The sequence below is a fragment of the Perna viridis genome, chromosome 15 (genome assembly GCF_037379345.1).
Source record: "Perna viridis isolate PV_CMFRI_1.1 ecotype Kerala chromosome 15, ASM3737934v1, whole genome shotgun sequence".
Lineage (NCBI taxonomy): Eukaryota > Metazoa > Mollusca > Bivalvia > Mytilida > Mytilidae > Perna > Perna viridis.
In genome coordinates this window covers 17,134,743-17,162,359 of record NC_142459.1, presented here as the reverse complement: position 1 = coordinate 17,162,359, position 27,617 = coordinate 17,134,743, and the positions used below count along the sequence as shown (strand labels likewise).

At 33.0% G+C, this 27,617-nt stretch overlaps 1 protein-coding gene and 1 long non-coding RNA gene across 2 annotated transcripts in view; one reads left to right on the top strand and one right to left on the bottom strand.

Moving 5' to 3' along the window:
• The first annotated feature begins 6,427 nt into the window (after positions 1–6,427).
• LOC148597205 (uncharacterized) lies at positions 6,428–8,957 on the top strand. The gene is made up of 3 exons (XR_015919243.1): positions 6,428–6,462; positions 6,848–6,877; positions 8,625–8,957. It is a non-coding gene; the product is annotated as an uncharacterized LOC148597205 (long non-coding RNA).
• Positions 8,958–9,321: 364 nt separating this feature from the next.
• Positions 9,322–27,617, bottom strand: part of LOC148597203 (uncharacterized) — a 35,383-nt gene continuing 17,087 nt past the window's right edge. Inside the window, exons 11-19 of the mRNA XM_088564508.1 lie at positions 26,672–27,109; positions 25,615–25,733; positions 24,432–24,505; positions 23,292–23,368; positions 22,416–22,517; positions 21,450–21,563; positions 20,210–20,282; positions 17,342–18,006; positions 9,322–14,335 (exon numbers count right to left, since the gene is read on the bottom strand). Of these exons, the coding sequence (XP_088420634.1) occupies positions 14,075–14,335; positions 17,342–18,006; positions 20,210–20,282; positions 21,450–21,563; positions 22,416–22,517; positions 23,292–23,368; positions 24,432–24,505; positions 25,615–25,733; positions 26,672–27,109 (1,923 nt within the window). The 3' untranslated portion in view covers positions 9,322–14,074. The remainder of the gene's footprint in view (positions 14,336–17,341; positions 18,007–20,209; positions 20,283–21,449; positions 21,564–22,415; positions 22,518–23,291; positions 23,369–24,431; positions 24,506–25,614; positions 25,734–26,671; positions 27,110–27,617) is intronic.

Here is a 27,617-nt window from a genome sequence, read left to right as displayed (position 1 = left end):
GTATTCCAACTAAATTTGACCTAAACACATCTTAAAAAGGGAAAATTTACAAACACGCTTATGGTTATTGTTGGAGGTTATGAGATATAAATACTTGGTTAATCAAATAAATCTCTGCGGTACTTCTCCTTCATGAATTAGCCACACCTTACAAAAATTTTGCCCGATTCTTAGACGGAGAATACTTAAGTATACCACTTTAATTGCATATGTCTAGATTTGTTTGTTTGTTTGTTGGGGTTTAACGTCCGAGCAGCAATATTTCGGCTATATTCAGAGGATCATATGTCTAGAAGAAAGATAAATAATTCTATAAGGTTGTACGGAAGCCTAGAACGGACATCGCCTTACTAGTATTATAATTTTTTGACTTTATTGCTGATATTAAGTTGAATCATGTTTAAAACCTTTACATCCCATGTTTAAACAAATAGACTGATTCTACACACGATAGAAGGTTTTGGTGAGGGGGATGTAGAGATACATTTTGTTTTACATTAATGAGAATTAAGTAAAGACAAATAAGTTAATTATAACAAGTAAGTTGGTGACCCTCTACAGCTTCCGTACTTTTATGTACACATCCCTAAGGAAGAGTACACAGGCAAATATTTTTCATGTGAAATTCATGTTAATCTAGCTTCACATAAAATTCACATGGACTTCACATGAAAGTCATATGATTTTTCAGGTGAAATTCACTTAACAGGATTTGTATGTAAACAATTCACGGAAGACTCGATTCACCCGAAATTACGTGAAAACTGTCACAAAGTTTATTTGCTCAATTCAGGTTAAAATCATGTAAAATTCGTGCGGAAATCATGTTAAATAATTTTGCTTGTGTATATTAGAGACATATATAGTGAATAAGTCAAAGAGTCAACAACCCTACCGGGACGAGAAATGTCAGTATACCAACATGCACTGATTAAAACTACAAGAAAATGATATTATATAAAGCACACTGTATTCTAACATCTGTTGATTCATTTTTTATGTTAAATACAATAAAACATGTACATTTGCATTAACATAATTATGGTTTTGGCATAATGGGTATGTCGTAAGAAGCATGCATGTTCATTTAGTACATGTAAGGCAAAAGTATGCAACTTCATGAAAACGTAAGGGTTGGTACCAATTCAATTGTCAAAGAGGTTTGGTGTAAATAGCTTAGAATTAAATGCCGAAAAAAACAAAGCAGTAATAGAATTTGTGAAAAATTAAGACTTCATACTTTTTTCTCGATATTTTAGGGGGCACGCCTTTCTTTGGATCTATCTTGCAGGGATTCGTTGTTTCTTTAATGGTTCGATTCTGAAATAACGAAAAAAGGGGGGTCGGATCCAAATATTTATAAGAAGAAGTTACAGAGACTGTTCGCTTTTTTTTTGGCGCCCAACGTTTTTATATAAAAGTTAATGTCTGTTTTAGACCAGAATGTGCACTGTAGACATACACATGTTATCCCATGAAAGTTATGTTAATTAAAATTAGTTCTGTGGGTTTTTTTTTACCATGAATAAGTACATATAATCAATATGTAGTGTATTAATTGTGATTTGTTGTCGGTTTTTTGTGATAAAGGACCAAGGTACTAGTATGTTTTTCTTTTTGTTTTCATCTTAAAAATCAACGTTTTTCGTTTTTTCTACAGATTAGGTCGATTTTCGTCATTTTACTTCATTTATATTGGATGCTTTTACAGCTTGCATTATAGTATGGGTTTTATCCATAGGTGACCCTTAGAAAATCAATTGTTCGTTGCTTGGCTTTTGGTGGATGACTGTCTCATTGGCAATCATACTGCATCTCGTATTTTGATATAGTTAGTGGAATTTCGAATGAGATGAGGTGTGCTACAACTCCTTTTTAGTATTGTTGGCAAAAAATTATATTGCTCTGATGTTTTGTATAATTAAACTATTAAACTGAAGTAACGATGACTTATTGTTTTGTTTTTATTTTCATTTTTATAGTCGTTATTTACCGTGTATGTACGACACAATTTAATTAGACAACCCATAAAATTGGCTCAACCGATTGTAACTAAACTAGTCATGGCGTTGTGTCCTTGTGTGTAGTTTTGCACAATGATTTTTAAAGTTTTAAAAATGGCTGCAAAGTACCAGTAAGTCTACGTCGTCAAAACGGACCAAAAACTGTTATAGCAGAGATCGACAGAATGTTGACGTGGGTGACCTTGGTTAAAACTACGTTTAATCAAACGTATACTGTACTCGTTTATTATATACCTATCACAGATACATTCTCTGGCCAGATAGTATTGCAGGTTACATTAAATTAAGAATGTTTAAACTATCATCGTTTAAAATTTATGGGCGTACTCCCCCTATTCGAAATTACAAAAATAAAAAACTATCCATTATCACACCTTTTACATTCACATTTTGTGTCATTTTCTAGGCACTGAATTTGACAAAAAACACGATTTGTCATTAGAATAAATAATAATAAACAGAAATAATGGTTGCCAAGGGAAACTAGACGTGGTTTTAACCGTTCATACCTACAGTAAGTGACCGTGGGTGCATGTTGTAATTCTAAATCTCGAGCTGTTTATTTAGTGTTTTTTTTTTTTGTTTGTTTTTTTTTCAACGATCACATATTCATTACATATTCAACTTTATATAGAGATTCTTTTCTTTCAGAATGAAAGTTTCTTTCATAGCTACACTACCTGTCGTTGTAAGTAGGACTATTTCTATATCTTTTTTTTTTATATTTTGATAATCACCTATACATATGTAGTACCATCATCTTTTGTAGATGCATGGGAAAAGGATTCATTGGGATATGAATCACGGTTCAGCAGACCATCGCCATTGTTTCATCTACAACCATATTTTTTGTTTGCTTGTTTGTTTGTTTGTTTGTTTTTGTTTTCTGTGTTTTGTTTTGTTTTGGTTTTTTTTTTTTTTTTTGGGGGGGGGGGGGGGTGATGGTTTTTTTTATGGTAAGATTCGTTATTTAGACTCAAATTCACATTTTGTGTCATTTTCTTGGCATTGAATCTGACAAAAAAAACACGAGTTTTCATTAGAATAAATAATAATAAACAGAAATAATGGTTGCCAAGGGAAACTAGGCGTGGTTTTAACCGTCCATACCTACAGTAAGTGACTGTGTGTGCATGTTGAATGTCATTATCAGAGTTAATTTAAGCACGAGTTCATTGCCATCCTGTCTTATTTAATGGACGAATATCATCGAAATTGAAACAAGAGTTGAAACAGAATCAATTTTAAAATTTAAATTATACGATGTGATTGACGGGTATTTTGTGTTTATATTTTATTGAAACAAGTTAATGTATACTTAATTGTAGGTTTTGGTCTCTTCGTTTGGTGTTGTATCAACCAAAGAGAAGATCAGGGAACTGTATGAAACGGTAAAAGATTCGTCAAAAGTTTCTGGTAAGTCCCACACTACAGCAACTAAGTATTACCTTGAGGAACAATGATCTGTCTGTGGTCATATTGTGGTGAAAATCAGTTCAGTATGTTGGACTCCTTTTACGACATCTTGTGTTAATTTTTATTGTGATTACTTTCAAAAAATTTCTCCTCAAACCGACTGGGCAGAATTCAGTATAATTAGTATGATTATTCCTTAGGTATGAGCGTTGGGGATTTTTATCCACGAAGAAAACATGGCTGCTTTTACAAAACATAGAATTTGCTTATCAAGCCACGTCAGCGATTCAGGCTCTTTTGAGCATCTAGTTTTCTTAAGCTTTATTGGATAATTGAATTATTGGTAACATACATAAAAAAGCAAATCCTAAATCCGGAAAGGTTTTCGGTTTCAATTGAAAGTTTTAAGAATAGAAAAATAATATATATAAATATTGCAAATTTGGGTATGCTGTTCACGTGTTTCAAGATGTAACCTCTAATTAGTACATTAGAAATAAATTTCTCAGAATTCAGGAGTTTCAAAATGAATACTTACAAGAAGAAAGCAAAATTACAAATATCGATCACAACAGCGATAATTTCTTCCAGAGTATGTCATAGGAGTAACATGTACATTATTGTAGCCCCAATGCTTTAACACAAATATAATCTAATAATATATGATATTCTTTAGGTTGGCATGACAACCCTATTCGGTACCACGGATTATGATAAAATAAATTAATACAAAAATATTGTACCTATTGAAATTTAATCATTTCTAATGTACAAGTATTAAGTATACTTAATCGGTATAACAGACTCTAGCTGATCACATCTGCTAACATTTTCGCTTGTAATCAAGATTTTGTTTGAGGCTAAAAGCTATATAAAATGCGATCTTGACATCGGGGTCCATGGGGCAATTTGATACCTCTTACAAATGTATTTTATTATACGTCAATATACTACCAGCTTTAATATCCTGATTTATTAAATATTTAAGGGGATGCAGGGTCCTGCAATATCCAAGCCGACGTCGTTTTTCTTTTTGATGATAGCTCAAGCCTCGGAAAAAGCCATGCAAACAGTTTGTCAGTAGTAAAGAACTTTATGTCTAAAGTAATAGAGAAATTTGGAGAAGCCGTGGGACGCCAAAGGGTACAATTTGCGGCTCTCTGCGTCGCTGATAAAGTTAAAAGACATTTTTACCTGAGCTCTCAACATAATATTGACGGATACAAGACAGAAGTCGGAAAGTTATCATCTCATTCTAAAGGGAGTAGGAATATTCTAATCGGCTTAAATGTATGTGAAAGAGTATCCGAAATGGAAGATCTAAAGCTTAAAACAGAGATGAAAAACCTGCTTGACCTTGGTTTTAGACATAGTAACGACCGATTTGCACTTGAAAGTAAAAAGGGAATACCTAACTATTCCCTTTATCGTTAAATTACTTTTAATAAAGTGTAAAAACACACTTTGCAAATTTTCTGTAATTCGTACAATTAAAACATGAAAACTGAGTTTTAGGAGGCAGACCTAGGGTAAGGGACACAACTCTTAAAAATCATTAAAACGTTTGTATTCAGCATTTTACATCAATCATATGTAAGCATCTAATTAACTTGGATTCATTTTATTCTGCTTCAAACAGAAGCTTTAGAGGCTTTGTTGAAATTGAATATTTTACAAACATATCACTGATTTCATGAGTTATGTCTCTTACCCTAGGTCTACCTCCTTAAATGAATAAATCAAGCTGTAATACTATGGATTTTGTTTCGAATAACTTACAAGCCTCACACTAACAGTATATAGGTGGATCCTAAGGGGATGACTAATGCCGAAAAGTTTGGTTGGATATACAGAAAAAAATACCAGGAAATCCCAGGAACGTGTCCCCTTTAGGGCAATCAGGTCTCCCTCACATTTCTGTATATCATGGTAGAGGCTTAATTTCCGATGTGGTCTTATAAATCTTTTAAACCTTAACTTTAACTGTAAATAACAAAGGAACTGCATGGTATTTATGAAAATCACATCACCGAATGGAGGGGGCGGTCGTCATTTTTATCACCCCCCCCCAAAAAAAAAAAAAGAATGCTTTTACCATCGGACAGACGAGATAAGAGTAAGGTTGTTGATTTGTGAAAATTGTTCTTCTTATTTAAGGTTATAGAAAAGAAATTCTTCAAACAAAGTAACGGTGGCGGTCGGCCATGTGCAGAGCTTGACGTAATTGTTATTACAGACGGACGGACATCTCCTCGCTACAAGAAAGCAATTCAGGACGCCGTTGGAGATTATACTATCACAGTTGTTAGTATAGGTGATGTAGACCACAGGTTCCTTCAGCAGTTGTCCAGGACTGTGTATGGCATTGATGACCCGGGAACAGCGGAAAAAATATACAGAAAAATCTGTGGTGGAAAACTGTGCAGTAAGTTTATACAAGTGATGTAAACTGTTTAAATACAATGGAGTTTGACATTGTCGACAAAATTTACGAGAGAACATAAAGCGCAAACAGTTTGCAATTCATATCATATGAACTTGTAGTCCGAATTTCCTCTGACCCTGCAACCTTCCTCTTTTTTATTTGGATATTGATATGTCGGGTTGGGGTCAGAACGATGTGCCATACAAAAAGTTGAAGATTCAGCGGTACCGCCGAGTACCGCCCTTCAACCGCTTGTAACGACTTTCAAGTTGAAATTGTGCATGTCACACCTACCTAGTTCGATTCCGGATTCATTTTCCTGTATGCTGATACCAAATTTGCTACAAAAATTACATTTATTATTGAAGTTTCGATAATTTTCCACGAGAGACCATGTTTTGTTGACATTTTGAACCGTAATAGAGAGTAGGCAGAGCTTGTTACTTTTGGAACGGAAGGGTAGCGGGCACGTAATTTTTCAGCGGAATTTTGAAATATTCTGTTAGATTCCGGTTATAAAAATCGTTTCTGCTCCGTTCCGTTCCAAAGGTAACAAGCTCCGCAGCATACAGGAAAATGATTCCGGAATCGAACTAGGTAGGTGTGACATGCACAATTTCAACTTGAAAGTCGTTTCAAGCGGTTGAAGGGCGGTACTCCGCGGTACCGCTAAATCTCCAACTTTTTGTATGGCACATCGTTCTGACCCCAACCCGACATATCAATATCCAAATAAAAAAGAGGAGGGTTGCAGGGTCAGAGGAAATTCGGACTAATGAACTTGTACTTCATTTAAACAATGTCTTGAATTGTAACATCTTTTCTTTAAAGGAATAAGTAGGCATACGTGGTAACATAAACAGGTTTAACAGACATTTCAGGATATAAACTTATAAACTAGATATCGTCTTTGTGAAAAATCTATATTTACTTGTGTACGTACACCACTTATTTGTGTTAATTTTATGTTTTTTCTACATAGAACCAAGAAGTCGTATACACCCCAAAACAGGTAAGTACAAAAATGTATATTACCATAGTCATCTTAGTACACTAGTACTTATTTACAATATATGTCCTGTTTTAATATGCAAATGGACTTCGAGTGCGCGTATACCTAAATTACACCCCATATCCCCCTCCCCCCTTTTTATGCTTAAAAAGCTTTGGTTGATTATACAATTGAAAATATGGCGTATAATGGGACATTAAATACCCTGCCACGATGCAAACATTTTGAGGAGTTAAAAAAAAAGAACTTAAATTAACTAACATGACCTTTATGTAAATTATCTGATTAAACCGAAATTGATCCTCAATAACTATATACATGTACATAGTTTGAAAAATAGCCTTTGATATCATCTAAAATATGCATGGACACCGTCTGGACGGACACGCAACTTTTCGGGGGTATTACATACATTTTTTAAATACTAGTACCCTGCCACTTTATGTATGGCGTGGTTTAAAACTTAAAAATCATTGGAGTGCCCCCATCTCCACGTTAGGACAGTTCAGCCTCCCCACCCGACCTCTTTGAAAAGCACTCAATATATATACATACGTATTTATTTTGCTAAAATCCATCAATGGATGCTGATTTTAGCGTGCACACGACGATGTAGAAGAATTCATAAGTACTTAAATCAAATTTCTCCCTAAAATAATGAGGGGGTTAGACTTTGGGTTGTTTTCTGGTCAGACACCCGAGTCAGATTTTAAACTCACAGAAAGCAACTGCCTGCAGGTAAGCCGGTCAGCCGACTCAGGCGCATTATTCTGACTTGGGGCCACCAATCGCCTGTTTTTCGCATGTGGATACCATTAGACCATCGAGGCCGTTTAAATTAGTAGAGTCCAAGTTGTCCATTTACGTGTTAATTTTTTTTAATGGATTTATCATTAGATTTTTAATTGTTTTTTAGCGTTTTATAATCTTTTTTTGTAGTCTTTATACCTTGAAGTATGACCTTGATTGGACTTTTGTCACGGTTATACACTGTAATTAACTACATGTACCGTGTTTTCCTAAGAAAACTATTGACCAAACTTCACAAACGTGATGACTTTTTCATTCAGAATTGTTAACCTTCCTTTCATCTGTGGAAACATCCCGTCAGCACCTGCGTATGAGTTTTCATATCACAACTCATACTTTATGTCAGAGCTTGCCGTAACTACGCAGACTTTTTGTATAGCTAGACTTCTTACAATTAGGCTTCTGGAACAGGGTTATGTTCTACAAGATTGAAGTCATCACTACAGAAGTGTTATGGTCGTCATGATGACCTTGTGGATCGTTACGGTGTATTCATCTGCACCATGAAAACTGATTTGTTCAACGTGTAAGTTTTCCTTTCCTTCCTTCTACATCGGAACTGACTTTTTATGAGCAGCTCGGCGGGTGTTTCGAGAAAAACAGAGGACGCTTACCCTACCGATGCACCTGTTCCATGCTCCCAGTTTTTAGTGGAATCCGAGTTACTCATTTACTTTTGTTATATTTGTATGTATGATTTTAGTTACTTTATGTTCTTTGTTGTGTATGTCTGTTTTCCATGTCTGGTCTTTGTCCCTGGATTACATTCTTTTGATTACCACTATAACATTGGTTCCCTTGATTACTCCTTCAGTTGATATATGTATTTTACACTGTTTCTTGTTATCGAGTTTTGGCCATGACTGAATTCTGAATTGAGTTCTATGCTTCGGTAGTTTTGCTGGTACTTGAAAAAAATATATCTTTTTTTTCACAGGAGCACGGGGTCAAGGGGAGGTGGAGTAAGACAACCGGTCAGTATTTGGACTAGACATTTATAAGACCAGTCAACCAGTCCACAATGAGATTCTCCCTGTTGACAAAATAAACTGTATAATGCTGAAATAAGTGGCTTGTTCTTTATCTGTTAGTGTAAGTGAATTACAAAGCTTTACTCCTTAAATTTTTCAATTAGAGCAAAGGATAATCCCCAGACATCTTCACTCAGGAATCATGATAACGAAACTAGGAGAAAAAAACAATAAATGCTAGGAAAACTGAGTGCTTAAGGTGGTAGACCTGGTGTAAGGGACACATACAAATCATTGGAACGTTTGCATTCAGCATTTTACATCAATCTCATTTAAGCATCAATGTAACTTGGTCTGATCTCATTCTGTTTCAAATGAAAGCTTGAAAGACTTTAGTGAAATTGAATGTGATACAAACTGATTGCATGAGTTACATATGCATGTCCCTTACCCTAGGTCTACCTCCTGAAGTCAGAAATTGAATACCATGGATATGGTTGGGGTATAACTACCCATTAAAATTTGTGATTGAATTGTTTATGTTACATTGTACCTTCACCCACATCTCATGACTCCGGTCTAATTCTTGTTCACTTTTTATTTTTTTTAGGGAGAGGAGGGGTCCATTGCCTTCCACTGTCTTTCTGAAGTAATGAACATAACTTTCTCTTTAAAAAAGATGTGACTTTATTCATCAACATCTACAATACACAGTATCCATTCACTGACATACATTCTATAGATATTTGTACAACCAGTGATACTGAATTCAAATATATGTGTGCATACTACAGTTTGATTTTTGTTCCAGATGACTTTAAAATAGTCCTTTTTCCAATTGCTGGTTCTTAACCATTTAATGCAAAGAGTAATAATTCCCATATCAGACAGCCTGGTGACCTTATACAGAAAAGAAGGAAAATTTAAGATTTATCTTCAAATAGAGAACAATCAAAACTTTAGTATATAAAATGACCTAAAAAAAATCAAGCACACGTAGGTACTAAAGTTTAATGTTTTAGTATTGCCTCCCCTTATCAAGAAAGTGAACCAGTCCTTCTGGTGTGGGAGTTGTTTCCCTTTGTATAAAAAAGAACCCAAATCAAAAGCATTAACTGGAAATAGGACTATTCAGGATGTAGAGACAGAGAAAATATATTAACAAGTTGAATTGCAAATAAAGCAGTATGCTACTTATTCAAAAGCGCTTCACAGCGTAATCATTCTATTGCAAGCAAAGGCAACAAATTATCAAAAATCTGCCACTTTTGTTTTGAACGTTTATAAGGAAAAGCTTAAGGGGGTAGACCTAAGGTAAGGGACATAACTCATGAAATCAGTGATTTGTTTGTATTATATATTCCATTTCACCAAAGCCTCTCAAGCTTTCATTTGAAACAGAATAAAGTGAATCCAAGTTAATTAGATGCTTATATAAGATTGATGTAAAATGATGAATACAAACGTCCAAATGATTTTTAAGAGTTATATCCCTTACCCTAGGTCTACCTCCTTAAACTTAAAAGCAGTAGTTAGAAGCACTGAAGAGCAATAAGGCCTAAAAAATACCAGTGTTTCTGCTAAACCTACAGACCCTATTTTTTTGGCGTCTACCCTAAAGTTAATAAGCACTATTGAATTTTGAATGTGTCTCTAAAACAAACCCTTCAGACTCTTTCAATAAAAATAAATAGTTTTACCTACTTACTGACCCTAGTTTTAAGAGCATGTTGGCACAGGTTTTATATTTCTTCACCCAACATGACTGGTAGCCATCACTGTATAGACAGATTTGTGAAGGCCATTCAGTGGCAAAATCAAACATAACAATATTCTAGTAATGTGTCAATTTAAAAACACACTGCCAAGTAAAAATCTACCTGAATTAAATAGATTGTAAAATTTGCACCAATTAACACATACAACCTGTAATACTCATATAAAATGTTGGTTTATGGAACATACTTGATATTGGTATGCAGTGATTAAATGAAGAACAAGGAAGAGGCATCGTAACCAAAATAGAAGTAAACACATAGTAAAAATAGGCATTATTGGAACATTAAGTGATATCCCACCACATAATGGTGAAAAAAAGTGGGATGGCAAAATGTTCAAATTGGCCTATAGCTAACTCTAAAAGTACAGTTTGGATTTTGCTGGTCTTTACCTGTATTTTATGATACTCAACAACTGTGTAAAGTTTCTGAAATATTCACTGATCCATTCTCAACCTATTATCAGGAAACCATCTGAGGACAAACAGACGAGAGGACAGATTGACAAGCAACTTTTCAGAGGGTATCACATGATGGTGAAACCACGCCACTTCATGTGGCTGGGTATAAAAACTGTTGGCAAAAATCACTTGATGATACCCCCTCTATGCACTACAAACCATAGTGTAGGAAACCCAAAATGTAATTCAAACAGAAAAACTAAATAAATGGTGCAAAAGTGCAAAAGTTTTATCAAATTCTATTTGGAAGTTTAAGAAGAGTTACAGATTAAAGGTAGGGGATGGACAAACTTACAGACAGCATGATCAGTGATTATACCTGGGGTGTAATAAAGAAATCATGTAAAAATGATATGAAACTTTGCTACAGTAAAATTCCTTATACAAATTTTGAAAACTATGAAGAACATTTCACATAGAAGTTGTACCATTACTAAGAAATTATTCTCAAAGGTACAATTATTAAATGCTTTTGGTCCATTGCAAAATCTTACTTAAATCAGTACTTATTGAAAAATGTACCATCATTACAATAAACAAAAGTACATTGGTTAATGACAAAAATTATGGCTTACAAGAAAATCGATATCAGTTTTGATAATGAACATGGATGGCATGATCCTCAGAGATCCTGTACAAATTATGCAAAAATATACAAATTGGACACTTCTTAATAAAACGTTGGTTTGCTGCTCTCCTTATCACAACTTTGATGTGGAAAAATTTACACTTTTTAATTCATATCACAAAAAAGCAAAGGACCCCCCTTTTTTTCAAAGAAATGTGCTGATATTTTTTTTTAAATTGTTAGAAATAAAAACATTTTTTGGTAGAAGCCATTAGGTTCATAGTCAGCAAACCAACATTTTTTTAAGGACAGTATGAACAACTTTTTACAGCCCATTAACAGTTATACTGTATTCTCTAACACACACTATGATACAACATGCTAAATTTATAATTTGGCAAGTATGCTGATACATGTAACATGATACTATGAGTGAAACTCCTTGAAAATGTAGGAGGATCTCACAAACCTTTTTCAGTCTGTGATCCCCTTTATTGTGAACAAAATGATTTAATGACAAAATAAATTTAAAATGATTTGAAGTTACATTTAAAATGAAATCACTAACATATTGGTTGTAGTTCGATGAAACATCATATACATGTTACATATTATACATATAAAGAACAATTGACAACGAACAATACTTATAAATGCAGGATAACAGAAGATAGAAGAAAGCCACTATGATATTCAATTTTTTTAGATGGTCATGGTCTCAATACCATAAAACTGAAAAATTACTCAATTCTGGGAAAATCCTTAACTTTTTGTGATATCTTTAATTTCAGACTTTCATGGAAGTCACTGTAGAAGTTAAGAATATTCTCAAGCTTAGATATATTTTCAGGTAATATTTGTGGCATCCAGGCAGACCTGACAGGTAACTTTTGTGGCACTCAAGCAAGCCTTAACTTTTCTCATGTTTAAAGCAATGGTCCACTTGAGAAAAATCAAAAATCCTCAATAAAGTGTCAATGAAAATGGTTGACAGTCCAGGACCATTGTAAATAAACTATCATAGGTTCTAAGTAAAACATTGTGGATTCTAGTTTGAACCCAATGATACAAATGTGTAGGTTTGGCTAAGTACAGCCATTTTGGGCATTCTCAACCCTCTTTCTTTAGGCTCAGGTCAAAGGTCAGTTTCAGTAATTTTTTTTTTAATTAGCAGAAAAGTTCCTTTTCCACAACAGTGAACTAAGATAAATCATTTGCTACTAAGAAAAATGCATTTTTTATCATTAAAAGTTTGAACAGCTATGACTCTTGATGGTTAAACATAAGTAAGAAACCCAAAATTACTTTAGGTGACCTAAAGACTAAGAGTAAAAAGTTTTTCCACCATCAAGCAACAAAAAGTCTATAAGGTCATAACAGAGAAACATTTAATTTACTAAGATGACCTATTCAATATCTATCATGAATAAAATCCACAGTAACTACATAACTGTCAACCTAAATCTTATTTCTTCATTCTCCAGTCAAGTCACTTATTTTCTCCATATTAAAAATTGAAATATACATATAATGGCTTCATTTCAATACTTTTCAATTAATATTCTGAGCATGACTAAAAAGTTAAGAACAGTCACTCATAATGTAAGACTCATCTATATGAAGCACCATATCAAATTTGAAATTAATCCATCCATTAGGAACCAAGATAATTGCAACAAATTCCAGATGGATATGGTGATTTCAATACACCTCCCATTCATTTTGTACAGGAAAAAAAATATTTCAGAAATATTAAATATATCCAATGGTGTAGACTGAAGGAGTAAACTAATGTTACATTTGGAAAAGGTGATGACACTGTGTTGGTGGGGGAGACAGTCTGACTCCACACACTCCTTTCCACTTAGGAGAGTGGAGAACTTAAATAATTAGAGTGGAGAAATTAAAATATCAGCTGACAGTACTGTAGGTCTCTTTATATATATACATGTAATATGGCAACAATCAAACAACAGTCATTCATAAACATGTTCCCCTAGATTGATATTCCAAGCACTAACAAGAATTTAGCATCTACAATAGAAATTATTTTCATTGTCCTATCAACACCACAATAGTGAAAATCACAAATCCGGAGCCTAATTCCTCTGTCAAAACGTCTAACATAAAAATAACATCTTCCTCTCAACTCAGCTACTCAGAGTCATGAACAAAGAAGTTAGAAGCATCAACATAGCTTAAGGAGGTAGAACTAGGGTAAGGGACATAACTCTTGAAATCAGTAACATGTTTGTGTCATATTCAATTTCACCAAAGCCTTTCAAGCTTTTCTTTGAAACAGAATAAAATCAGACCAGGTTAGTTTGATGCTTACATGAGATTGATGTAAAATGGTAAATACAAATATTCCCTTGATTTGTAAGAGTTATGTCCCTGCTCTAGGTCAAGGGTGCGGAAATTTGGACAGCCCATGCTAGTCATTTCATCAAACTTTAGCAGACATGTCCCTTACCTTAGGTCTATCTCCTTAATATCCATTCTGAGTTCATGAAACAAAGACCATCAACACGAATCCATTCTTTCTTAGCATTCTGATCTTTCGGTATTTGAACGAATAAAACAATTTTTTTAATATGGCCAATTTCATGCTATACACCAAGTAAATTATGTAGTTCATCGTCATCCATGACTGGTTCTGAGTCTGATTCTTGCTCCGGTGTTTTGGGAGCCACAACTGGAGGTGGGACAGGTGCAGGAACTGGCTTCGGTGACTCCGGCTCCTTGGATTTGATTGGAGATGAGTCTTCCTGTTGGAACGCCTCCTGTTCTGGATCATATGCAGCAACTGCAGAGAAAGAGTCCTGACTCTCTATTATGGCTTTGATTCTTGCATCTAAATCTATTCTCTCCTAAAATACAAACAGAAAAGAAGAGTTGAAATATCTTTAATCAATTTGTTTTAAAACACAACTACAAATGATGTGTTCATCAGACATGAATGCATTTTGTCTTCAGGAATGTTCGAATCTTCAGACTTTCTTTTGGTCTGCAAGTACAAAAATTAAGTATCTGCAATACAAATACTACACATATATACAATACATGTACATGTATATTGCCATTAAAAAATCAAATTTATTTGATGAGCATTAGGAACACTCAGATCACAAGGGTTCCCCGATTTAATCTGTTTCTTTCGAACTGAGTACGAATTAATAAACTGATATTTTTGGCAATGTTTATGTATTGCATTTATCTGGCAACCACATTTTCTAAATAAAACATGCGAACATGTCCAAAATAGTTTATTTATTTAAGCCATCTTCTGAGCGTGGTGGTTGGCAAGGGCACCTTTATACTTAATACCTGATTCCTGTGTAACAAGAAAGTAACTAGGAAATGTTAATCAGTGGATGAATAAAGCTTTGCGTTATTCAACACCCTTCACATGTACAGTAGTAGCAGGATAAATATACAGGATTGCCTGTCTTATATTTGGACAGAAACATAAAAAAAGTGCTGAAAATTTGAAGAAGACTAACTCTGCTTCATAGAAATAAAACAGTTACTCAGTTTAACAGGGCTTGAACGTCTCGTTCAATTTATTTTTGATTCGGAATTTCTACTGTTCAAAGCATTCAAAACAAATGGTTAATTAGTACATATTGCTTGCTACATGTACTTCCCAGTAAATCAACATGATTAATTTGATGATTTTCCATCAGAATTTTCATTTCATGTCTTTTATGTACATGTATATGTATTATTTAATAAAGCATAAATAGTGTAGAATTATTCTATCAAAGAAACAGCTAAGTGCCATATCTTTATCATTGTCTTATATTTTTATACATAAGGATTTTTCTATGTTCAATTAACAGAACTACTTATGCTTTTGAATGGGAGAAAGGGACCCATTCTTGTGAATTCCCACTTAGAAAAGTGGTGTGTGATGGAAACAGTCTGAAGCAGATACCAAATATTAAAAACAATTTATTTCATATTTAAAGCATCACACTGTGAATGTACAATTGTGTGTAGGATATCACTTTCTTGTACATGAAGTTATCAGTAAAATGTATACTCCCATTAAAACTTCAGATGCTTTATTGAAACCAACAAATTCAGAACTCCACACACAAAATAAATTTTGGGAAACCACAAGAAAATAATTCCAATGACGTCAAAGTACCAGAAATGGAAAAGATAAATTGACATTACATAACTATCAGACAAAGCTGAAATAGAACTTCAGAGTTCATCAGATGTGTTAATGTCATCATCTACTAAGGCCTTAAATCAAATATTCAGAAAATTTTGGAAAAGAAAATTTTAAACTAAATTGTCTCTAAAGAGACTATTCATTCATTCAGAATGAAGTTCTTAGTGCACAACTTATCATCCGCCAAAATTAAAAACACGGATTTGGAGATGTATGCAAAAATCTGCTTTCTGACCCCATTGCTCTATATTTAGAAACAGTAGCCATGTTTTTTCAGCAATCAAAAATCCAAACGGTTATTTTTTTAAGGATACCCTATAAAACAAAAATGCCAACTTTCATTGAATTTCACAGAATAGTTTCTGAGGAGAAGATTTTTTTAAAGTAATAACATCAAAAACAGCAAAAAAAACATCCAAAAATGGCAATAACTCCAACATGGGTCAACAGATTTTCACCAAATTTTGACCACAGATAGATCTCATCATGCTAAACACTTTTACCCATATCAGAATTTGGTTAACCCTAAGTTTTGGAGATGTATGCAAAAATCTGCTGTCTGAACCCTATGTTCCATTTTTAGTAACGACACCACGTTTTTTAACAGATCAAAAATCCAGTCATTTTGTGCAGGATACTCTGTGATGGCTATAGCTCAGATGGCCTGCAGCCAGGTGAGCTAAAAAACACCATACAGTAGCTTGTGCAATGCCTCAGCCCATAGCAATATCTTGTACAATGCCTCAGCCCATAGCAATATCTTGTACAAATTTAATGGCATATTAGTGACTAAGTACAACATAAAATTTCATGGGAATCCATTAGAGTCTGTAGTAGAGAGAGCTACACACGAGTTAGATACAAAGTAAAATGGAGTTCCACATATTGCTGTGCATTGTGGTGCCGGGCATACCCCAAGTTGTACAGAAAGTTAATATTGAACAGCATCCAAATTAGTTTTCATCCCATCTATATAAAGCCACACACTTAATTTTAATTTACAAAAGATGAACAAGTCATTAACAATTACCATGGTTACAGGTGCAGTCAAATAATTCTGAACAAAAACACAACACTGACTATTACTAAGGCAAACAATATATAGGGGAGTACAATTATCATTTCTTATATACTTAGAAGCTTACCCTACCGGTGCACCTTGTCCATGCTCCCAGTTTTTAGTGGAGTCCGAGTTGCTCATTTACTTTTGTTACGTTGTATGTATGATTTTAGTTACTTTATGTTCTTTGTTGTGTAAGTCAGTTTTCCATGTCTGGTCTCTGTCCCTGGATTACATTCTTTTGATTACTGCTATAACCTTGGTTCCCTTGATTACTCTTAGAGACAAACTTCAAAAGTTGAGGTGTAAAAAACTTTCAGTCTTCAACAAATAAAAATAGTAAATAAATCAGAGAAAAAAGCCTCATCAATACACAAAAACATATACACACACACTCAAGTTATGAATAGGTAAAAATGACCCTTTTTATGTATTTTCCCACTCTTAGACCTAGCTGCGAGACTTCAATGTTAATCAGAAAATAAAAATGTGGGCCAGGGGGGATAATCCCTGCTATAACCACTATCAGACAAAGCTGAAAGTAAACTTCATTGTTAATCAGATTGGTTAGTGTCATCATTTAGTGGTGCAACTACTGAACTCATACAAACCCATAGGTGAATATTTCAATACCTGATCTTCTTGGTCCTCTACATCATCAGCAAACTCAGGCTGTGCCTCATATTTAGCCACTTCCTGTGCTGCTTGCTGCATGGAAGTTGATAGATCATCATTAGCAGTGCCCTCAGGTCCTGCCTCACTTGAATTATCTACATCCATATCTTCCTCCTGTGAGTTATCTGTAGAATAAGGGTTATAGTCTTCAGCCTTTGAAGCACTAGTAGTCACTTTCACAGGTGAACTAATCTTGGAAGAATCGGCATGGAAATTTTTAACAATGTCAAGCTCTTCGGTTGTCATATCTTCCTCCTCTTCAGTTTCATCTTGACTTTCTGTCACTTCCTGTTCCATTTTTTCATCTTCTTTTTCCTTTCCTTCCTCAGTCTTTTCACCCTCCTTGTTATCTTTGTCTTTTTCCTCAGTTTTCTTGGCCTCTAATTGATCCAAATCTCCAAGTCCAGGAATATTAGCTTCACCAATATTAGAAAACAAAGAGGAGGTTGCCTCAGTCCGATTTGGTAACACACTATTAGGAACACTAGCCGAATCAGTAGAATCATGTTTGCTATCAACACTATCAGTTTTTTCACTGTTTGTCACAGTCTGTTCAAGAATACTGCTCTCAACTGTCGAGTCCATACTCACCGACACACTATTTTCATCAAATGGACCATTTTCTATTCAAACACAAAGAATAAATGTATGTTCATCTGATATAATATAAACAAATAAACTGCATTTTTGTTTTGTTGAGCGTGTTTCTTTTTTAAATGATCTTGAAATTAACTTATTGTCCTTTTTCAGAAAGTGCCTACCAGTAGTTGATTAAGCAAGCATAAAAACATAGCAGCAGATGTAATGAATGTAGAATTGCTAACAGAGAAATTTAAGCATTAGGTGTATATGTTTCCAGTGAAACATGTAACCCCCACTATAACTATGTACATGACCACACAGACACAACTGTGCCATTGTTTTATGGTATTTGAATACTTATGATACATCTATCCCCTGAATATCACCACTCTATGCACTGTAAATAGTTTACATGACCACACTCAGACAAAGCTGAAAACAAACTTCAGTGTTCATCGTAGTATAGAGTAAGGTATCATCATATATGTGGTACATGTATATCAGGACAAATTTGACACCCTATTCATCAGCTTCCCACCCATAACAAACATGGAGCTGCATGTGTTGTGCTAGGTATATCCCAGCATACAGTGAGTAGATATCATTTCTAGTGAGGGATGATTTTACAAGGACATCAAACAAAGCAGAAAAACCGGAAATAAACAGTAATAAAAAGAATCGTAACAGTAAAATCCATATTTCAATTAGCGAATTCCGCTAAAAAGTGGAAGAGAATAATCCCTGTATAGAAAAAAAACATAAATTTGAAATTAATCCATCAATTGAGCGTCGAGATAATTGCAACAAATTTAAAACAGAAAACAATGTTATCACAATTCATATTTTAAAGTTTCCTTTTAAACAGAGTATTTCTATTACCTATGTTTTGTGATATAGCACATCGGCTGCATCAGCTGTTTACATTCATGATTAAAGTGTTATACTGTAAAAAGCATAATTATTCATGGGGTACCAATTTTGGTGGTTTTCAGAAAACCATGAAATTTAGTTCCTAATGAAAAAGAAAATTCCCATTTGTACGATGGAGTTATCAAATCAACGAATATAAGAATCTACAAAATGACACTTTTTACTCAAAACAATGAAAATTGTATCCAAGAATAAAAAATTATCAGAGTGCAAATCATATTGTCAAAAATCTAATAGGTATATTTGCCTTAATTTGCTCACTGTAAAAAAAAGGACATCCAAAATCAAAGCACCAACTGCATGAGATTTTCATAGGTATTTTAAAAACTTTATAAGCCGCTGATGGTAATCTGTCCTTTCACCACTACTAAAACTACACATCCACACAATACTGATGATTCAAAATTTTTTTCTCTTTTTTGTTTCGTTTCATTTTGTTTTTATTTTGTTTCTCAATATGTAATCTTGACAACCTATTTTTAGTTTTAAACATAGCCAATCACATGGAAACCATATATGGATATCGTATGCATTAATAAAATATAGCTCAAACTTCAATACATGTATTTGATTTTTTCTTTAAAAATCATATAAAATAAAATTTCAATTGTATACTGCAAAAACAGGCAATGCATTTACACAAATAATCATTTTTTTACATTTTAATATTCATCCACCAGATCTCTTTTACAGTGGAAGTACTTTTAAGGCAGTTATCAACCTAAGTCCTTCTGATTGATATCAGATGGTTTTAAGACTCAGAAATCACATAACTTTCAAGTAAAAATGGTTATAATTAAATGTATACCAAAACATTTGTTTTAAAATTTGTGATGCAGAGAAATTCACTCAGTGGGAAATCTTTAAATTTCTACAGAGAAAATGTAATTAAACAAATATGTCAGCTTGGCACATGCAATATCATGTTTTATGGAGCACTTAAAATTTTTAGTTAGGGCCATGGGCCTCGATCTGTATCTCTTTTAAAACATGATATCGCATGCACTAAGCTGCCATAATCACTTATTATTCTAATAAATCTTTCACAAGTTGAGTGGGGTTTTGAGGAGATAGGCCTAGGGTTAGGGACATAACTCTTGAAATCAGGGCTATGTTTGTATCATATTCAATTTCATCAAAACTTATCAAGCTTTCATTTGAAGCAGAATGAAATCAGTCCAAGTTACTTCAATGCTTGCCTGAGAATAATGTTAAATGCTGAATACAAACATTACAATGATATGTAAGAGTTGTGTCCCTTACCCTACATCTACCTCCTTAAATAGTATTTGATTAATTGCCACCATATTTAACCTGAAGGATGCTGAAGTTCATTCTCTTTGTTTTCTCTCTTCTTATGTTCCATATTCTTGTCTTTATGCTTCACCTAAAATAAATTAAGTAGTACACCAAATAAGAATCATGCAAATTGTGATTCATGGTTACATATTTTTATTTTTGATATTTTGTTTGAATTGCCATATTAAACAGGAATTAACATTCAGGTTTACATATAATAGGTGTTCTTAGGAGATAACAATTATATAGAACACAATTTCGATTTCAAAATTAAGGGAGATAACTCTGTAAGGACGCTCAAATACAATAGAATCTACTGTAGTTTCAATGTCGATTATCTCCTAAGAGCAGGCAGATTTGAATGAATAATTACACATTTCATAGTATAGACCTATAAAACAATTACAAAAAAAAAAATATGTAGCCTTTTTTGGGGTGTATCACATCTTTCAGATTTTGCCAGCCCTTTAAATTCCTATTAGAAAATGAAAAATTGAAGATCAGCCAAATACAATACAGAGTTTTCACACACCAAGACAAGCATTGTATCAAATAGTGATCCAAAAATTGTTTTTGTGATGTTTTACACCTTGTGCCACAGTAAGAAGGCCCTTACAGGTGAATTTGCCCCCCCCTCAACCGCCCCAAAAAACTATACTCAACACTTTCTCATTTAAACAATTCATACATAAATGCATCCATCTCTGGGATGAAGTACAAAAAAAACAATACAAGATTGGAAGTTGGCAAATTCAGAAAGAAATACACAGTAGTAAAATAAATAACACAACTAAACAAAGTCTGATGAAAATTGCTTGATGTATATTCAAATTATTGTGTATTTTTTATGAATAAAGTACAAAAACTCAAACAGAAAATAAAAATTATAACAAATAAATGAAGCTAACAATAATAGTAAAAAAATTATTTTCCAAAGTGTCATTACTGAATCCGTTAACTGTGAAACACATCCTTTTTATAAACAAAGTCCCAAAAGTCTAAATTCATAAATTTCTATTACTTTGAAATTTGAAAGGTAGCTCACATTAATAGAAATAATTCATCAATTTTTTTTTATAACAGCTGCAGCATTTTTGACTTATTTTGTGAAGTGTAAATGTAGGATTGACAACAGTATGCCACAAACTGATCTACAAAGACAGGCATATAAAAATGATTACAGTAAAATCTGGCTTTGTAAATCAGTAAACTGTAACTCCACTAAAACAAAAACTCCTTTCAACCATACACAAACCTGAGGTGTTGGTGTTCCAAATTCGCCATCACCAGTAAGAAAGAAACCTTTAAATTTGTGATAAATGACTTCAGCTTTCTGTTTTATTCTGTCACTACCTTTATACTTTCGTAACTGAAATAAAATTTAAAATACTTTAAATGTGTAAGTATCAGAGCCATCAACTTCTTAAATAAAGACAGTAAAATAAAAATATCAATAGCTATGTAATATCATAAAAATACGGCATTTATGGAACATTAAGTGATACCACTTAACATAATGGTGAAAAAAAGAGGAAGGCAAAATTTTTAAAATAGCCTAACTTGAAAAACTAGTATGGATTTTGCTGGAAATTGATCTAAACTTGTATTTAATGGTACCGAGTAATTGTGCAAAGTTGCAAAAGAATCATATTAAAATGTCAAATAGGAAAACATAAATCACTCTTTTTTCATTAAATGGAACAAAAAAATAAACGGAAACTAGAAAAAGTGTGAGCAATGCTCACAAACTTGATACCCCCACTCCCCCAATTCATTACATCTGACCAGATTTTACATGGTCAACAAACAGAGCAGAAATTGGCAAAAACAGAAGTAAATATACAGTAAATAAATGGAATCATCATGATAAAATCCAGATTTGAAAAAGCGGAATTCTGCTAAAAAGCAGAACAAAAATCATGTCTGTTACATGCATCCTTTGACCTCAAAAGTGATTTGAATCATAACTTTCAATGTGAGGTGCATGATGGGAACATGTAATAAAGATTATTTTTAAGTTTTACATAATTACACTCAGTGATTTTAGAGGAGTAATGGATAAAAAAATGGATACCCCTCCTCTAAACAGATATAAGGAAGTACAGACAGAAGGAAGATCACCTCTATCACTACGAACTCTGAATTTTAATTTTTGGATTTGGAAATTCGTCAACCTGTGGAAAATTCAAGTTCCTGGTATTGTTTAATGGCTCCAACTAACCATTTTGATTGTTTTGAGTATATCCGGATTTTTCTTTAGCATGACTAGGTTGACAGGTAATGCCTCAAGATCTTCCATTACAGCAATACACTTCTCTACATCCTGAAAGTTCACACACAGATTGATTGATTAATTGTTGTTTAACATTCTAAGGCAGATATTTCATATATTTCAAGATGAAAATATCTGATCAACTGAACAGATGCTGCTTTGTTAGAGAATAACGCCCTGAGTTGCATTTCGTATGCAGACCTGTTTTTGCTATTTTAAGAAAAAACTTTTTGATCTGTAAAATTATCAATTTTGTTAATTCTTAGCATAGGATCTATCAAGAGATTTACATTCAAAAGAGCTTAATTTGAAGTCAAAATTCATAGAAACTACAGAAAATTCATACAGGTAAACCCCTCTATAAATGTGCAATCACACAGTAACACCAGCTAGAGGGAAGACCTGGTACTCTACTCTGATGCATCATTCAAATTCTAAGCCAACCAAATATTTCTCCAATTCATATCAAAATGCTAAGTACAAGGCTAAGAAGCAGTGACTATCGATTTTAACCCTTTCGATACGTATTACGACATATGCCCCGATGACTTTCACTGAGAGACCTCTACATTTTACCTGATTTAATGAAGTGTATATCAATTTCATCTTTGTGTTTAAAATCTAGGTACTTTCATTGTACATGGGTAGGTGTTCTGGTCTCTTGACAAAATATAAAGTTAAAACAAAACATTGATAGAACTTCTACGGGTGACTCCCAGGTGAAAATGTGCCTGCCCCAGGTACTGATATTTCTTAATGGAACAGCCAAAGCAAAGATAATTCAATAAGATGTGAATTAAATAAAGTTTGATTAAGTGTACTTACGGTTTGTTCATGATCTTTCTGTATACATTTTTTAATTTCTTGGTCCATCTGTGTTAATTTGGTCTCTGTTTGAACAACTGCAAAATATGTTAGGTAAAAATATAAAATAATTACAAGGAAACATCGATTTCAGCAATGCGAATTTTTATTTAATAGAAAGATTAAATAAAAAGTAGACAGAGATGATTTTACGGAGTCAACAAACAAAGTGGAAATAGGCAAAATTGGAAGTAATTATGCAGTAAAAAAAGGAAACTGGATTTGAAATAGACAAATTCCATAAAAGTGGAAATAAATCATTTCAGTAAAGAGAACTTCTAATAAAAATAATAAAAGTATGACAGCCCCTTTTTAAGACAACAATATAGCTGTCTAAAGAGTACACATATCCACGGTATTCTCTTGAACATTTTTATATATATTTTTTTAAAGTGTGTACAAGTCAAAACAAAAACAAAAGTGCAATTTAAAGTTTCTCAAATCATTGAGTTTTTTCCCACAAATCTTCAATTCAATCTGATTGGTCAATTTAGGTGATTTGATTGGTCATAATTTGAGTTGAAAATTAAGGAAAACTCAATTCAGGATTTTTTTCTTCATGAAACTGATGAAATTGTTCCGTAATACCCGGAATTTTGTGATTTCCTCACATATGGAGTAATTTACACTTTGTAAAGCATTATATGCAGTAAAAAAATAAGGACAATCCATAAAAGCTAACAACTGTCTAAAAGACGTTTTGAAAATTTAGGCATAGGTCCGTCTCATGATGCTGAACAATTTTAGCCAGAAAACAAAACTGAAGGTTCTTTCCATTCAATAACAGTGATTTTACCATCTATATTTTTTGTTGTTGCATAAGGTACAATAATATGCTGTTAATTCGAAATAATCTACCAGTGATCAAATTTAAGGGGAAATACTTCATAAATGCAAGTTGAAATTCAATTTTGCAAGTAAAAATTATTTCAACCAGCCAAAATTTGCTATTGGAATTCTAAATGTCATATAGGTAAAGTCCAGAAATAACCCCGGAAAATTAAATTTAGCAAGTGTAAATTTTCAGAACTTGCTAAATTTAGCTAGTAAAAAATATTCTGAAATTCAATCCGAGTCTACACACAATCCCCAGAAACATACATGAAATTCTATCTTTCTTCTTCTGTTCATATTTTTCTTTCTTCTTCCTTTCTTTTTCTTCTTCTCTTTCTCTCCTGCAAAGAAAAAACATAACTTATTTCATCAATTTTTATTCTTTTCAATTAATATTATTATTTATAAGGTGGCATTATCGAAGGTTCCACTTGTTCCTCACTAAATAGAGTTTGTCTTCTCTTGAGTGAACATTGTTTAATAAACTGTAATAATTTTGAAAAAGATTGTTTTCAATCTTTTTTTGAATTTTAAGATTTCTTTTACTTCAAAATATTTCTTCATATGTGAACTTAAACAGCTATCACTATATTTATTTGTGATGATTTAACAATAATTTAATTTCAGAAGTAACACAGATTCTTACTGGATAAAAATATTTCGTCCATCATCACATAGACAAAATTTTGTATTGACTGTGATGTCATTAAATTTTTTTTTAATGATTTAATTGCTGAATTTTGATACTTAAAATTAAATTATAAGGAATGTCTGTTATATTTTTTTGGTCTACAGTAGTCCCTCTCTCAAACAGCCTCCTAACCAGCAACCTCATTTCAATTGCTTTAACAACCTGTAGTGCAAACTGACTGACTCCTTATAAACGGCCATCCCTTTAACATGATCAGCAGCCCTGACTCTTAATCAAAAACAAAGACAGTATTTTTTTTCATCCAAAATAAAGATCATTAAAGTGTTTTCTTCAATGGAAAAAAATAATGGTCTGATAAAACATTTTCTGGGCGAACAGTGTTCTAGTCATTTCGCAACTGGTAATTAAATTTAAATTTAAATGATTAGTTTGTGGATTTGACAACTCTTAATGTACGAAATTTCAACTTTCAAAATTATTAAGTCAAAAAATAAACTAAGTCCTCGGTAAACAGGAAAATTTCCAAAAAAGAATTCAACCATAACCATACCTACAGGAAGAATGTTTTAAAATTTCAAGCTGCTATTATGTATAGTTGCAGAGTAAAGTGGGACCAAAAAAAAAGTTTTAGAAATGGACACATAGATAAGGGTAAAACAGAGTACCCCTTCTCCTTTGGAATAGAGGTACAAAAATCAATCATGAAGATACTTTTTTTCACACTGGTCTGTCTATCACGAAAATCTGGACAATAATACATTTACAGTAAACAATACTGCAATTTTTTAATCATCTTACTGTTTCCTGACTCTCTCTTTCTCTTTTTCAATTCGTCTCTGTCTTTCCGCCTCTTTCTCAGCTTTTTCCTGTTTCTTTCTTTCCTCTGCTTCTTTATCTATAACCCCATTCTGTTCCTCCTAAATAATGAAAAAAAAAACAGGTTTTACAAATATCTTAATATGACAGTTATCTGTATACTTTTTCTTTTGCAGCACTCTACATAAGAATTATGCAAAATGTGATTCATGGTTGGAAAGCCTACATATTTTTATTTTTGATATTTTGTTCAAAATGTCGTAGTAAACAGAAAGTAACATGTAGCTTTTCATACAATCCTTGTTCATAGGAGATAAAATTACATAGAATGTACTGCAGAATTCAAAAGTAAGGGAGATAACTCTGTAAATGTTGCTAAAATACAATATAAACTGTTACATTTTCAGTGTGAACTATCTCCTAAGAGCCGACAGATAAAAATGAATAATTATACACTTCATCATATAGACTTATAAAGCAACTTCAATAACAAAAATAAAAATATGTAGCTTTTTTTAGGTGTATCACATTTTACAGACTTTGCATGATTCTTACTCAGACTGCTACTTAATATTCTTAAAATGGTTATAGTTTCAATGTGGCAAACTTACTGGGTAGGGGAAAAAATGAAGTAACAAAAATTTAGTAAAAGTCATTTTCGGATATACACAATGCTTGTCCTTGTTCAGAAAGGTTAAAAAACTTAACAAAAAACAAGTACTATCTTTAAATATAAAGATAGCCAAAGCAGCAAAATTTGTTCTTTTTACTTATAATTTTCTATACCTCAACCAGGAAATAACACATGACACACAATTTCAATTTTTGAAACAGTTTTTTTTAACGCTACTAAGTTATCAGTTATTGCGATTAGGTGATTTGTGTTTCCATGGAAGAATGTCTTAAAGGTCAGAGGGTAAGAAGTGAAACAATAACGACTGCATCTGAAAAAAGGAAGTTGCTTTTCTTCCTTCCCCTAATTAAAATAAAAAAACAACAGAAACAAACAATAAATTTAGTTTTGCCTTCAAGAACTTACATGATGGCTATGGTGGTGATGATGGTGATGATGATGATGATCTGAGCTCGATTTTGACTCTGAATGATGACTCTTTGATGATTCTTCTGTCTTTTTACTCTCCTCAACCATTTCTTTCTTTTCCTCTGAATCATCTGCCTTTCCATCGCTGTCCTCTTGATTTTCCTTAATGAAGTCCTCTATAGATTTACTTGGTTCTTTCTTTTTCATAATAGTGTCACTTTCACTACTCGATTTATTTACACTGTCTTTCACAGATTCATCCTTTTTTTCTTGTTTTGTTTCAGTTTTTACTTCACTGTCTTTTTTCTCAGATTTAGAATGATCCTTGCTACCATGTTTCTCCTTTTCTGGCTTTTTAGAATGTTTTGTGACACTGTCTTTAGATGAATGCGTTTCCTTCTTTACTTTTGGCGTCTCCGACTTTTCTTTGCTAGCCTGTAAAACGAATTTCCCAAAAAGTGAAATATGTATGTTAGAGAATACATAGAAATCCCTTGGACATACATGATTTTCTTCAACTTTAATTCTGGTGTTTCAAATCCAGACTTTACAGTTACATTTCTCTTTTCACTGTTTATTAACTTACAGATTAATCAACATTCACATTTTTTGCTCTGTAAAATTACGTTTGCTTGGATAATTGTATGAGAAATGTTAATTAATGACAATACCTTGTAGATAAGTGCATTTTAACTAGTGGTTTACAGGACAATCAAATAACTGCTGATTTAGTAATGTAATTGATCATCAATGCCATAGGATAGGAATATACATTAGTAAACAAGTTTCAGCTAGAATTAATTGATTGACTAGGAATTTGTTTCTATACAGTACTTATTCTGTTTGATTCTAAATTGATTCAACCAATAACACAATGTATTGATTCATTTGTGGAAAATTGTGTTCAATTTTTCTAAATTTGGAAATGTATGATAAAGGACCC